This window comes from Lindgomyces ingoldianus, assembly GCF_010093535.1.
Source record: "Lindgomyces ingoldianus strain ATCC 200398 unplaced genomic scaffold BDR25scaffold_4, whole genome shotgun sequence".
Lineage (NCBI taxonomy): Eukaryota > Fungi > Ascomycota > Dothideomycetes > Pleosporales > Lindgomycetaceae > Lindgomyces > Lindgomyces ingoldianus.
The window spans coordinates 1,693,971-1,706,155 of record NW_022985165.1 but is presented as its reverse complement, the minus strand read 5'-3'; the positions used below and the strand labels follow the sequence as shown (position 1 = coordinate 1,706,155).

The 12,185-nt window shown below is 49.1% G+C and overlaps 4 protein-coding genes across 4 annotated transcripts; 2 read left to right on the top strand and 2 right to left on the bottom strand.

The window, feature by feature from the left end:
* The first annotated feature begins 2,062 nt into the window (after window positions 1-2,062).
* BDR25DRAFT_253663 (ClpP/crotonase) lies at window positions 2,063-3,681 on the top strand. The gene is made up of 3 exons (XM_033686255.1): window positions 2,063-2,568; window positions 2,770-3,237; window positions 3,398-3,681. The coding sequence occupies exons 1-3, from the start codon at window positions 2,261-2,263 to the stop codon at window positions 3,552-3,554; spliced, it is 933 nt and encodes a 310-aa protein (XP_033552864.1). The 5' UTR covers window positions 2,063-2,260; the 3' UTR covers window positions 3,555-3,681.
* Window positions 3,682-3,935: 254 nt separating this feature from the next.
* Window positions 3,936-4,948, bottom strand: BDR25DRAFT_331635 (60S ribosomal protein L20; the record flags this gene model as incomplete). The annotated part of the gene is made up of 4 exons (XM_033692657.1): window positions 3,936-4,219; window positions 4,274-4,450; window positions 4,537-4,721; window positions 4,945-4,948. The coding sequence occupies 4 exons, from the start codon at window positions 4,946-4,948 to the stop codon at window positions 4,061-4,063; spliced, it is 525 nt and encodes a 174-aa protein (XP_033552863.1). The 3' UTR covers window positions 3,936-4,060.
* Window positions 4,949-5,334: 386 nt separating this feature from the next.
* On the top strand, window positions 5,335-7,368 carry BDR25DRAFT_300851 (uncharacterized protein). The gene is made up of 6 exons (XM_033689457.1): window positions 5,335-5,972; window positions 6,027-6,102; window positions 6,162-6,311; window positions 6,364-6,425; window positions 6,474-6,906; window positions 7,114-7,368. Exons 1-6 carry the CDS (start codon window positions 5,383-5,385, stop codon window positions 7,195-7,197), a joined length of 1,395 nt encoding a protein of 464 aa, XP_033552862.1. The 5' UTR covers window positions 5,335-5,382; the 3' UTR covers window positions 7,198-7,368.
* A 2,083-nt stretch (window positions 7,369-9,451) lies between these two features.
* BDR25DRAFT_278773 (uncharacterized protein) lies at window positions 9,452-10,351 on the bottom strand (the record flags this gene model as incomplete). Its single annotated transcript, XM_033687706.1, has 2 exons — window positions 9,452-10,102; window positions 10,161-10,351. The coding sequence occupies 2 exons, from the start codon at window positions 10,346-10,348 to the stop codon at window positions 9,463-9,465; spliced, it is 828 nt and encodes a 275-aa protein (XP_033552861.1). The 3' UTR covers window positions 9,452-9,462.
* Window positions 10,352-12,185: the final 1,834 nt, after the last annotated feature.

The window sequence follows — 12,185 nt, the reverse complement described above, 5'->3', positions numbered from 1 at the left end:
TACAGGTTGTTTATGTCATAGCGACAATATGCGCATTTTCAATTAACAGACGTTTGTAAAGAACGTATTTTCTTCGTATTTCATATTCCACCTTTTGAGGCGTATACTTCCGACAGTGGAGGGCCTTTCCTACCTCTTCAAGGCACACCTTCTTGGGCACTATCATCGCATTACGGGTAGCCGTTTCGATAGCTTACTATTGGGCTACTCCCTTCCTTCGTTCGCCACGTCGTGTTTCAGCGTGCCGCCCTCCTTCAACTAGATTCCAGGTCTTCCGTTTGCTTCTCTCCTCAAGAATTTTTGGAACCGGAGCCCTTCCCATCAGCTGCATATTCAACCTCCCCCCTCACCTACTCACTTCCCACTCGGCCCGCAGTCTCTAGCGAGCTTTTATTCCCCCTTCTCTTCTCCGTCACTTGTCCCATTTCCCCCTCTTCCTTCGCCCTCTTCTCAGTCCACGCCACGCGTTGAAACTTCGTCAGATACGGATTAACCTTTCCCCAGGACACCCATTTCCTCAAGGATGCAGAGGGCAATGACGAGTACGATCGCACCGCCTAGAGATCCTCGAGTTATCGCCGAGTGGTAAAAGTGGGGTTGGGGTTAACAGATGAGGTGTGAAGTTTGAACACATATCCCAAGGTGAAGTGGGATCTGAGTGGAGGTGAAATTCAATGTAGTGTGCTTATTATGGAACTCTGCGACTTCCGACACGAATGTAAACTTAGCGCAGGGGACTTAGCATAGAGTAATAATTCATACGATCTTTAAGAATAATCCCCCTTTGAATCCGAATAAATTGAAGATAGGGGGTTGGCAAGGCGATGCTCAAGGATGCCATCCATGTATTCACCAATCACGAGCCTAGATGCTAGTGGCTGCACAAATCTCATTCGTCCAACATCACACAGAAAGTGATGCGGAAGTAATGCTGGCCTTAACCACAGCCATCAAAGTCAGTTTACGAGCATTGGAACACTCTTATGCCTGAATTTCAATGTGAGGGTATGATGCAAAAGGATAGGAGGATTGTATGTAGATGAGAACAAATTCAATGTAGGCAGGAAGCATTAAGGGGCAATCTAGATGTAAGACGAACCACGTGCTGACTATTTCCGAGAAAGGAACCAGTACAGGTCTTAATATTGGGTAGATGATACTTGGCCTAGAGATTCACGCTGAGTAGTAGTAGTAGTAGTAGTAGTAGTAGTAGCAGCAGTAAGAAAATAAGATCGAACGGAACAGTGGAAATAGCTTCCTAACATCATCCCTACTTGTCTTCTGGCTTGACCAATGAAAAGAAGCTCCCTTCGTGATGCAAGCCCCTGTTCCAGTTGTATACAACTCAACTACTTCTGTAAACGGGAGGGCTCTATAATAGGCTGCTCAACAACCTTGGGCTTGGGGTCTCATCATACTATATAAATCCCAAAGCTCCTCGGGCCCTCAGTCCAGAGTAAATCACTTCTTGTAGAACCCATGTTCCTTGCGACTTTTCAAACGGATATGCAAGGAATCATATTCCCCGTACATAATCAATACCACCCACAGAAGAAACCCACGGGAACAACCAACGCCACAAAAAGCTGAGGTAAGACGAAAAAATGAGATTCAGTGTTGCGGCTCAAGCATATCTCCAAGGAACTAACGTTTGAACGACCATGGCCAAGTCCGAGAAAATAGTAATTCTCTTAAGTTTTATGTATTTAATAATACTAGTGTAGCTTTAATATTTCCTATATTAGTAGCGATATAGATAGTTAAAGTATAGGTATATTGTACAGAAGGAAAATCTGTGCGTTACATGGGAGTGTGCATCAATTTCTTTGGGCGACATGAAAGAACTATAAGGCTGAGTATAGCTTGGCGGATAGCGGTTACACGTGAAATAGAGGCCTCCCTCCTAGATGACAAACTTTCTCGAAGTGACAAAGATGTGATTAGTGATGTCAGCTGAAGAGTCGAGGTCCTCGACTCGGCACGGTCCACACGCATAGATCACTAATTCCTGCCAAGCCGGAAGTCCGTCCAAACTTTCAACCTCGGCCGCTTTCTCCAGACTCTCCACTTTAACCATCAGCGCATGGCGGAGACACGAGCTAGTTAGAGCAGCTATTGATATTTGAACGTCTTTTTTGATCTCACTACTTACACTGCCCACTCACCTTCCAGCACTTTAGATACATATCTTCCGTCTTTGAATCTCTCCCTCCAACCTTTCTTGGAACGATTCACACTCAAGTCAAATCCCTTGTCCGCAATGCCACAACCCCGCACCCCAATCAAGCTTCCCATAAGCTACAACGACGTTCCATTCACACAAATCAAAACTAAACATTACGAAAAAGACCCGTCGATAATCATACTCACGCTGTACCGACCGAAGAACTACAATGCATTTACGAATACCATGATGTTAGAGTTGGAGGAAGCGTACGGCATGTTTGACGTCGATGATCGCATAAAGTGTATTGTGGTGACAGGACATGGGCGGATATTTTGTGTTGGGGCGGACTTGGAGGTCGGGTTTAAGGGCGGGTTTGAACCTGTTAATGAACATAGGGATGGGTATGCTCGTTTTGATTTGAAGTTTGAGGATTTGAGGGCGAGGAGAGATTGGAGCGTCTGCCCTGCCTGGTGTTCACTATTAAGTCTTTTCGAAGTTGTGTTTATGTTCAATTTCGTCCCTCCATCTGGTCTCTCTCTGCGCATCCCGATTAGAAACTCCTTCCCTTCTCCAATGCTACTAAGCTAATGTCCCCCCTCCAGTGGCGGCCGGGTAACCCTTGCCATCCACCACTGCCGTAAGCCCACCATCGGCGCCCTCCAAGGCTCCGCCGTCGGCGTTGGCATAACCATGACACTACCCATGAATATCCGGATCGCATATCGCCATGCCAAAATCGGCTTCGTATTCGCGCGCCGCGGACTCGTTATGGAAGCCTGCTCCTCCTTCTTCTTACCACGATTAATCGGGCATTCCCGCGCCATGGCAGCCGTCACCACTGGATCCACGTACGAGGCGGGGGATGCGATATGGGGTGGCTTGTTTGCGGAGACAGTGGATACGGCGGAGGGGGTTTTACCCCGGGCGCTGGAGATTGCGACAGAGGTTGTGAAGAATACGAGTGTGGTGAGTACGTATTTGATGAAGGAGATGATGTTTAGGGATACCGGGAGTGCTGAGGGCACGCATTTGTTGGATTCGAGGATTCTGTTTGAGTTGTTTCAGAGCGGGTACGCTTCTCCCCCTCCCCCCCTTATCCTAATCCCTCACCCCTCTTCCCTTTGATGTAATCGACCCTTACGGATGCATAATTGGGACAATGCTCCCAGAGTAATTCCTAGACTGGATTACAGACAGAAAGACAAGCTAACCTTCCCCGTTACAAATTAGGGATAACAAGGAAGGCGTGCAATCCTTCATGGAGAAACGACCAGCCAAATTCAAAGGCACAATGGAGAACACAAATGTCTCTGCTTATCCATGGTGGATGCCGATTGATGTTGTGGGACGAGCGAAGGTGGATCCGAGTGGGAAGGCGAAGATTTGAGTCCCGGGCTGGGTTAACGTAAGGGGTTAGTGATGGTTTAGGCAGTAGATGATTTTTGTTTGCTTAGGGTTTAGGATGATTAATGGGGCCCGAGGGAATTTGACGTATATCTCATATGAATGAATGCACAGAGCAGTGCAGTGTATTGAGTATGGAGAGCTATCAGTTGTGTGTTACGCTATCTCGTAATCTGCTGCCAACGGATGAATTTACATCTGTCACGATCTTGCAGCGCAAGCATCAACGTCCTAGACCTGTGATCATTCAGTTATTTGGGCAATTTGAAACGGCAAGTTCAGCTCTGCAATTTTGAAGGCGTTGAATATGAACTGCAATTTGCCTTCTTGTGTGCGGCACATCACTACTCCGTTCGTTCGACAACGCAAGTTAGGTATTTTGATTCGTTTATATTGTACTTCATTTTTGAAGCTATGCAGAAAGGGTTCGGAAAGCCATTTCATCCCTTCCCATCCAGTCCAGTCCACACCACACGAAAGAAAAGACGCTCAATAGAAGGTTGATGGTCGGTGGGCAGCGAAGAGCTTCTTGCTGGTGACCTTGTTGACACGGTGTGGGAGCGGGAACTTGAGGTCCTTGGTGAGGAGCTGCTTGATGTAGGGGCGGCGGATGTCATTGGTCTTCTCCACCTCGACGACCTTTAGGATCTATATAGTTGTGGTTAGAAAGACAGTTGTTGGGCGGAAGTTGGACGTTCATACGTGAATTGACCTGAAACGAGATCGGTGACGGGCAGCCATATCCTGATAGAGGGCATGTACGGCTTCACACCGGGACATCTCACGGTACTCCTTGTACATGTTGTGAGTGCCGGAGCGAGAGTCGTAGCGGATCCAGATGCCAAAGTTCTTGACCTTCTGGGGGCGCTTCTCGTAGATCTAGAAGCACAACATTAGCATCTCAGTGTTCTCCCCATTAGATCGGTATTGAGCATATTGTATCCATCAAGCCTATTGCAACGCACCTGGTTCAACGAGACAATCTCGCCGTTCGCCTTCTTGATCTTTCGCAACTTTCCAAGGAAGTACCAGAACCTTGATTTCGCAACGACATCGTTGGGGGCAAATATGCGCATTCGGTAGAGCTTAGGGGTGGGGTTGGCCTCTGTGGGCAGATGGCGCCCGATGACCTGGTATTCCTGGAGACGACCTAGGATACCGTTAGCACCATCCTATGGCAAGCGTCAAATCGTCCAGCCCAGCAATTGCATTCAGATGTTATCCGTGCGGGTTGGGGTCGTTGCAAATTGTGTCGAATGGTGCATCGGGTGACTTCTCGTCCTTAATAAGTTTTCGTGATGAACGCTTTTCCAATTTCCAGCGAGCGACAGAGTCCTCCATTTCCACCCTAGCGCTTCCCTTCAGTTACACACCCATCTTTTCTACGGATCCTACAAGAGGAATATGCGTGTGCAGGTAAGAAGTCCAACAAGAGGGCGACGTGGTTGTGTGTGGGCCGGTTCGAAATGCAATTGCTGAGCTGTTTATCGGTGTGAGGGGGGTCTTCTTACCCATCTGCATGAAAGTTAGCAGTGCTATTATGGCAAATTATTTCAAGAATCTCTCACCTTGAATGTGGCTGTTGGGTTAGTGGGCTGTCGTCGCTGTCGATGAAGTCCAACTTGATGGGCAAGGTTAGAAAATCTGTGGGCTCGCTTACGGAGGCAGATTTTCCGGCGCCGGTTGAAGTGGATCGTGCACGGCGCCGAATATTAGCCGCAACCACTGACGACACAGATAAACTCGACAAAGCTCAACCAAGCTCGCCATCTGTTGCTAAACATGGTCGACACTTGGTTCCCGGAGTAAGCATGGAAGCAATTATAGAACCCTTCCGCCGTGCCCACGCAAGCGGGAATGGATACGCTGTCTCCGCCCTGCTGAGTCCAGTCGCCCCGCCGGACGACGCTGGCCGACTCTACGACTTTTACCGTGCGTCCAATGAACAACAGATCGAGCCTGAGATCCGCTATGCCCTCAAATACAGCAAGAGCAGCAGAATTTCGCCCGAAGAAAGCAACGCGTGGACCGATATATTTGTGCTCTATTGGAAGGCCGTTGGCGAAATACTTGCGGTAGAAGAGGCTACAAACCAGGGACGCCTGGAGGACCGCATATGGGTTGCTGTGTACGACGCGTGGAAAGCGCTTACCGACAGCATTCAAAGATACGTCTCCAATGGGACGCTTCCATTCTGGGCTGTTGTGTGTATGTATCATGCTGCAACAAACCTGAGGAAGTTCGCTATCAAGGCAGACGAACAGCTAGCGAGCACAAAGGGCAATGTGACATTCAATTCAGGCTTCCAAGACGACGTTGTCGACTCGTTGGCGAAGACGGAGAAGCTTGAGGAAGCAGCGCGGTTGTTCAACAGGATGTTCGCTTTATGTCTTGGGGATCGGTGAGTCCGGCCTATTACGGCTGTTGCAGGCACAATTGCTGAGATCGTGGACAGGAACCCTGACTTAAATGAGTCCCGCAAATGGGGCACCTATTACATGGCGAACCTCCAATTCAAGACTTATTTTAAGGTGTGTATGGCCTCCTGTATCTCAACTGCGTTGCATCACTGACGAGACCCCGCCTGTAGCTCAAAACTATTAACCTATCAAAGAACGTAGTTAGATCAATCGAAGCCCAACCCGACCTCCCACCTCTGCCGTTATTCCCGAAAGCGCATCAAGTAACCTACAAATACTACACAGGCATTCTAGCCTTCCTACAAGAAGACTATGCAAAGGTTCGTTCGGTCTATTAAAGCGCTCACCGACGATCTTCTGACCATCGCACAGGCGGAAGTATTGCTTACCGAAGCGTGGAGCCTCTGCCATGTCGCAGCTACCAAGAACCAAGAGTAAGTCTCGAGCACTAACCTAGGCAACAGCTGCCGCTAACTTGGCAGACTCATCCTCACCTATCTCATACCTTGTCGTCTTGTCGCAAAACACAACGTACCCAGCCAAGACCTTCTCGCCCGCTTTCCCGGCCTCCAGAGAAGATTCGGCCCTCTTGTTAACTGCATCAAAGGGGGGGACCTCACAGGATTCGACAATGCGCTTCTGGCGGGCGAAGAAGAATTCGTGAAGCGTCGCATCTACCTTACGCTCGAACGAGGCCGGGACATCGCATTACGAAATCTCTTACGCAAGGTTTTCATCGCGGGAGGCTTTGAAGAATTGAAGGAAGGCCAGACCGAGGCGGACAGGATAAGGAGGACGAGGATCACACTGGCGGAGTTCGCGGCCGCCTTGAGGATGGACATCGGTGGAGAAGGCAGCGGCCAGGTCTTGGAGGACGATGAAGTCGAGTGCATGATCGCAAATATGATTTACAAGGCAAGTACTCTCTCTCAGCGCTTATGCATTGTCACCACCTGCAACCCTAACCCACCGCTCACCATCCTTCCCGAATGTCTCATGCAGAATGTTGCCTGGTGGCATGGGAATGCCTTATCCGGAGGCAAACTCGCTTCGGCCAGGCAACGCTGCAACGCTTCCAGAACCTCCGCGGCAATGCTTGAGCCGTGCTAATAACCGGCGTAGGGCCTTATGAAGGGCTATATCTCCAGAGAACATGCAATGGTAGTGCTGAACAAGAAGGGTGCCTTCCCGGGAACAGGGGTCTGATGCCTAAAGTACCTTTCACCCTTCTGCACCCAGCAACTCCTGGACCCACGCCCTGCGGCGTTATTGGCTGATAAGCAGCGACGCCCATCTGCGCTGCAGTCGAGATGCATGCAGGTGGTCGGTCGCGAAAGGGACTCCGGCCTTGCCAGATTAGAGATGATAACGAGAAACGATTTACCCCATCGCTCACACTGAGCATCATTTCTTCAACTATGTGCACCCGTCCTTGCATGATTCGTGCCTCCAAATCCGTCACACACATGCGACGCACACCCGTCTTGATTGCCACACAATCTAAGTTTTACGAGCGAGATCCCTCCGAACTGCGCGGCCAGGATTCAAAAAGTTCTGACCCGCGCCCGCGCCGCGCACAGACCGCAGCCACGCTATCACCTGATACCGCGTATACTTCCCCCCACCAAAAACCCACCAACCAATTAGTAGTGTTATCCACCCTCCATCTGCTTTCTCCACCGCTGAGCGAAGGTCAAGCCTCCTGAGATGGCGAAGCTAATTTGGATCTGCCACAACATCCTTGTTGGGGCTAGGGGAGTGTTTGTCACTGTGTGACTGTTCGTCCATGTGCCGATTGTGTCTTGTCTTGTCTTGTTCAGACTTCCTTACGGCTTGCGTTCGCCTTAATCAGTCACCGAGCGGAATGGGAAGCCTCCAGATGTTTGCTGGGTGGATGCGTGCTTGTGTGCGTCAGGTCCGTTGTACTCGTCCTCACCTAGTGACTCACACACCTCGTGGTAACAGACAACGGAGGCTATGCCTGATCATTTCTTTCCTTCAAATCTGTGCGGCTGTTGTCTCACTTTCTTACCGTGCCGTTTTCTGTCCTCTCTCTTCTCTATGCTCTGGCCGCGCCACGCTCTCTGGGGCGTGGGCGTTGCCTTTTAAGGCAGAAAATGAAACTAATGACCCGCATATATGGGACGGCCTGGTCTGAATCCTTGCGGGTGGATAAGGTGGGAGAAGTTGGTGGGATGAGATTGGAATGGGGACTTGGCATGCAGGTCAAAATTTGTTGGGACGACCGCAAATACGCAACGGTGGTACAGTGAATAAGGGGCCTTTGTGATACCAAGTAAGTTTGTAAGGCTTGCAAAGGATTTGCTTCCGGTTACCGCTTCTGGAATATGGGAGGATTGGCCGTGGAATGGGTGAGACAATGGCTTGCAGGGTGAAGATTTCTCTCTATTTTCATCACACCATGTGTTGAGTAAACCAAGACAATGTATCACAGAGTTCTCACGCTTAGTATCCCCGCTAATTCTGTGAGAATTCGTCATGATAACGACAAAACTTTGAATGCTATTTGCCCTTCAGTCCACCTTTCTTAAAACAATAGCATCCAAGTTCTCATCCAATCCCCGCGTATATATATATGGTGACAACACGTATCCAATCCACCCAACGTGACAAACAATATCAAAATCCTACGATCCTTGTATTGCAATTTGTGTAAGACACTCATTCATCTGTTTTTCCCGCAGAAGAAAATAAGGAATACAATCGCGGCCGTTATTACGAAGGGGAGGGAAGTTGGGAAAAAGAGAAATGTGATGTATGAGAGTGAAAATGAAAATGAGAACAGCTTCTGAGCTGCCGTGACATAGTCACGTATGCGTTCCATCTTTTTGAGATTGATATTTTGGAGTGAGTAAAATAGAATCCTGTCAAACGGTCGACGAAAATGGCCGGACTATCATTCGCAATCTTGTGGCCGGAACGAAACGCAATCATCAGAGGTAAAATGATAAAGAGAGAGGGATAGATATAGTACAATGAGTTGGCAAATGAGTGCCTGAATGGTATGGTATCATAGAGCCGGAACGCCTTGCAAAGGAAAAGGAACAAGGAAGCAGATAGATAAAGCTAATTCCTCGTCGAGAGTCGTTCGATATGAGCGAGTTGATGCCTGGGGGCGAGATCGAGGGAAGTAATATACAAGAATATTAGGTTGATGCACGTGGAATATCAAGAGTGGGTTGCGGGTATTGGTCTTCCGGAGAAGCTCGGAGCGAAGTTGATATTGGTGTTGGGGGTATTGACGTGTTGTCGTGGCAAATGATGAATCAGGGGGGAGAAATATGAGTCAGAGTGATGGTAGAGAAAAGGGATATACGCGGAGACGACATAATAGCGAGGCTGTGTCAACATCCATGGTGCCAAGGTGAAGAGTGTCGAACAAGGTCGCGACTAGATTGGGATGAGTCCGGTCGGACGCCGTGATGAGTGGCGATGTAGTATTGTGTGGACCTAACGAGGCGTCTTCTGAGCCAAGTCGTCCATGTGATTCACCATCGCGACGAAGAGATCGAAGAATAGTTTTCCACCGTTTTCCATCTCGTTCTGCATCGTACCGCTGCGTTTGAATGTGTGGCGGGCGCGGATGATGAGGGCAAGGTAATGTGCTCGAAGTTTCGAGTCGTTGTCAGGAGTATGTGCATACGCAAATCGTGCAGATGAAAGAATAGTGCTGCACTGGATTCCAGATTGTAGCCCCTGCTTCTTCAGCGCTAACTTCTTGAGTTCATGGAGTCCGTATCTGTCTGCGGCGCAATAGATCACCGTATCCTTTAGGATCGGCCCTTGGGGTGTATACACAATCGCCTCGGCCGTTCCATTTCCATTTCCATTCCCGTTGCCTCCGTCTTCGAGGTTCCAAGAATTGCGACGCTTGTCGTACTCAAGTCGAGGATAGTAATCACCTTTATAGAGATACTCAAGGAGAGAGGAAAACACTTCAGGTTCTTCGTCGGGTAATTCGATTCGTTTGTTGGTTGTGGAGAAGAACTGGTCGCGGCAGGCGGTAGCGAAGAACGGTGAGTGGCAGAGGACGTCTTCATGAGCAGCGAAGAGTCGTTGCTCGCGGCCGACAGATAATGTGATGATTGCACTGATAGAATCCATCATTAGCCATCGACGTTCGATCAGAAGGATGCAGTGGAACTTACCTTCCGATTGTAGGGGACGTTTGATTAGACTGTGGCGACGATGCTTGAGCTTGCTGTGCCAATCTCTCGACTTTTCTTGTCGATGATGGGTCTCTAAATGATGGGTTCTTCTTATTCGATTTAGATTTGCTGGCTCGATGCTTCGAGAAGCTCTCACCACCATATCTTGATCGGTTTGATGAGAACATGACGGCTGGTGATGAGATTCGTTGAAATGCGACTGGTGGAGAAGATTGGAAATGAGGCGTGGCGGGTATTTATAGTTTCTCTGGATAGGCAACAAACCCTATGAAAGTGTCACGCAAGCTTGTATCGAATGGGAATCCTCAGGCAGAAACGAGACAGGGGAGGGAGAGGGATATGGGCAATACAAAATGAGGCAGCCGGTCCTAATATATATGCAGGCCGCCTTGGGGAGGCCGCTATCTGAGCTGCGTACATGCCTTGAGTGAAGGAATACGCGGATTGGACGCGTCGGGTGGGACCCGACCTGCGAAACGTACCAACGCGATATCACATGCACCGCTTAACCTAAAAGAGTTATATAAGTGGTGGTCTAAGAGTCAGGGACTCAGGGCGGAGGGCAGAAAGCTCAGACCCTGGTCCTAGCTCCTGGTCGAGCACAGGGGCTGTGACACGAGGGAAAAAGTGGCCATCTTTTTCGATAAAAGGACAGAAGAATGAAATGCATCTGAACAGAAGTGATCCGATACTTATCTTCTTTCAATCGGGATGAGCAACCCACAATTGATGGAAATAAAAAGAAGATGGTGAAAATCTGACTCCTCACTCGTTTGCTCGAAGCCCCATCCTTCGGGCAAGAAAGTTGGGAGCTTGGGCCAGGGACTGACATGAAAAAGCAAGGCACCGTCGTGGTGCAGCAGCCAAAACCCAGTCCAAAACGAGCTCATTATGTCGTTCACAAATCAAGGAGACTTTGCCGGCACGTCGAGACGGCCGAAACTCGTTTGCCGTGCCCCTGAGGGGCGAAAAGTTGTGACAGGCCGAATGTTGGCTTAAGGGCGGCCGCTTCCCGTCTTCCCCGCTGTGATGGCCCTTGACTATCGCTCGCGCCAGGGCCGAGGGTAGACCAAAGGTGAGCTTTGGATGCAAAATCCATAAGGAGTCCTTGCAAAGCAGTTGCAAGCATGATCGCTTAGTGTGGAGCCGCGTGGTTCCATGATTGGCCCATTGCAAGACAGGTACCAGGCATCACCAACCGTCCTCAGGCATCCACAATGTGACGGAGATCTGTCATGGTGGCCACGCGGTTTCGATTTTTCCAATAAATCTCTCCTCTCTTTTGGCTGATAGTGGCACCTCTCGGGTGTAGGACTGCTCGGCACTTTTCTCAACTCCTTACTCCTAAGTCAAATTTTTTGCGTTCAACAGGTCAAGGCATTTAATTGTCAAATGAAAAGGCAAGCGTTCCTTCTCGCATATCCTCATTCTTCTCATTCTTTCACCTCTATTACGTATATATAGTGTCAGTGACGACCTAAGAATATAGCTAAACCTTCTTATTTCAAAGCTATGAGGCAAACTAAATTTCCAAAGCAAATTCTTTCAAACCTTTCCCTTCATATGAGGTTATATCCTGTCGTGTGCGCTCCTCAAAGTCAAAATTCAGGGGCTCGACTCTCTACTCTCGACTTTCCCTCACAACCCTATATCCGTTTCTGCCGTTCCCCATAGATACTCGAAAATTCCTTCATCAATCCTCACAGCATTCCCCACAATTCTCTTTGTCCTTTCAGTCCACATCTCCTTCGGCATTCTCCTAGCCTCTGCCCCTTCCTCGAACTCATGGATTGCAAGATACTTCGGCGCCTCCTCCGCCTTCGGATCATCTTTACTCTGGACCTTGAAAACCAACACATACCTTGTACTCTTTCTCCATCCAGGCATCTGTGAAATTTCCTCGAGGTGCTCTTCCCTGTACCAACGTTCGAGTTCTTCCTCCATACCCGGCGCTGGTTGAATCGCTGTGGACTTGATAATTTTTCCAATACCCCTCAGCCCACC

Bases quoted from the DNA above. Each gene is read 5' to 3' on its own strand.
- BDR25DRAFT_253663 (XM_033686255.1), top strand. From the start codon at position 2,261: ATGCCACAACCCCGCACCCCAATCAAGCTTCCCATAAGCTACAACGAC. The intron at 2,569-2,769 runs GTATGCTCGTTT...TCCCCCCTCCAG, and splicing joins GTTAATGAACATAGGGATGG to TGGCGGCCGGGTAACCCTTG. The intron at 3,238-3,397 runs GTACGCTTCTCC...GTTACAAATTAG, and splicing joins TTTGAGTTGTTTCAGAGCGG to GGATAACAAGGAAGGCGTGC.
- BDR25DRAFT_300851 (XM_033689457.1), top strand. From the start codon at position 5,383: ATGGAAGCAATTATAGAACCCTTCCGCCGTGCCCACGCAAGCGGGAAT. The intron at 6,426-6,473 runs GTAAGTCTCGAG...CTAACTTGGCAG, and splicing joins GCAGCTACCAAGAACCAAGA to ACTCATCCTCACCTATCTCA. The intron at 6,907-7,113 runs GCAAGTACTCTC...TAACCGGCGTAG, and splicing joins TCGCAAATATGATTTACAAG to GGCCTTATGAAGGGCTATAT.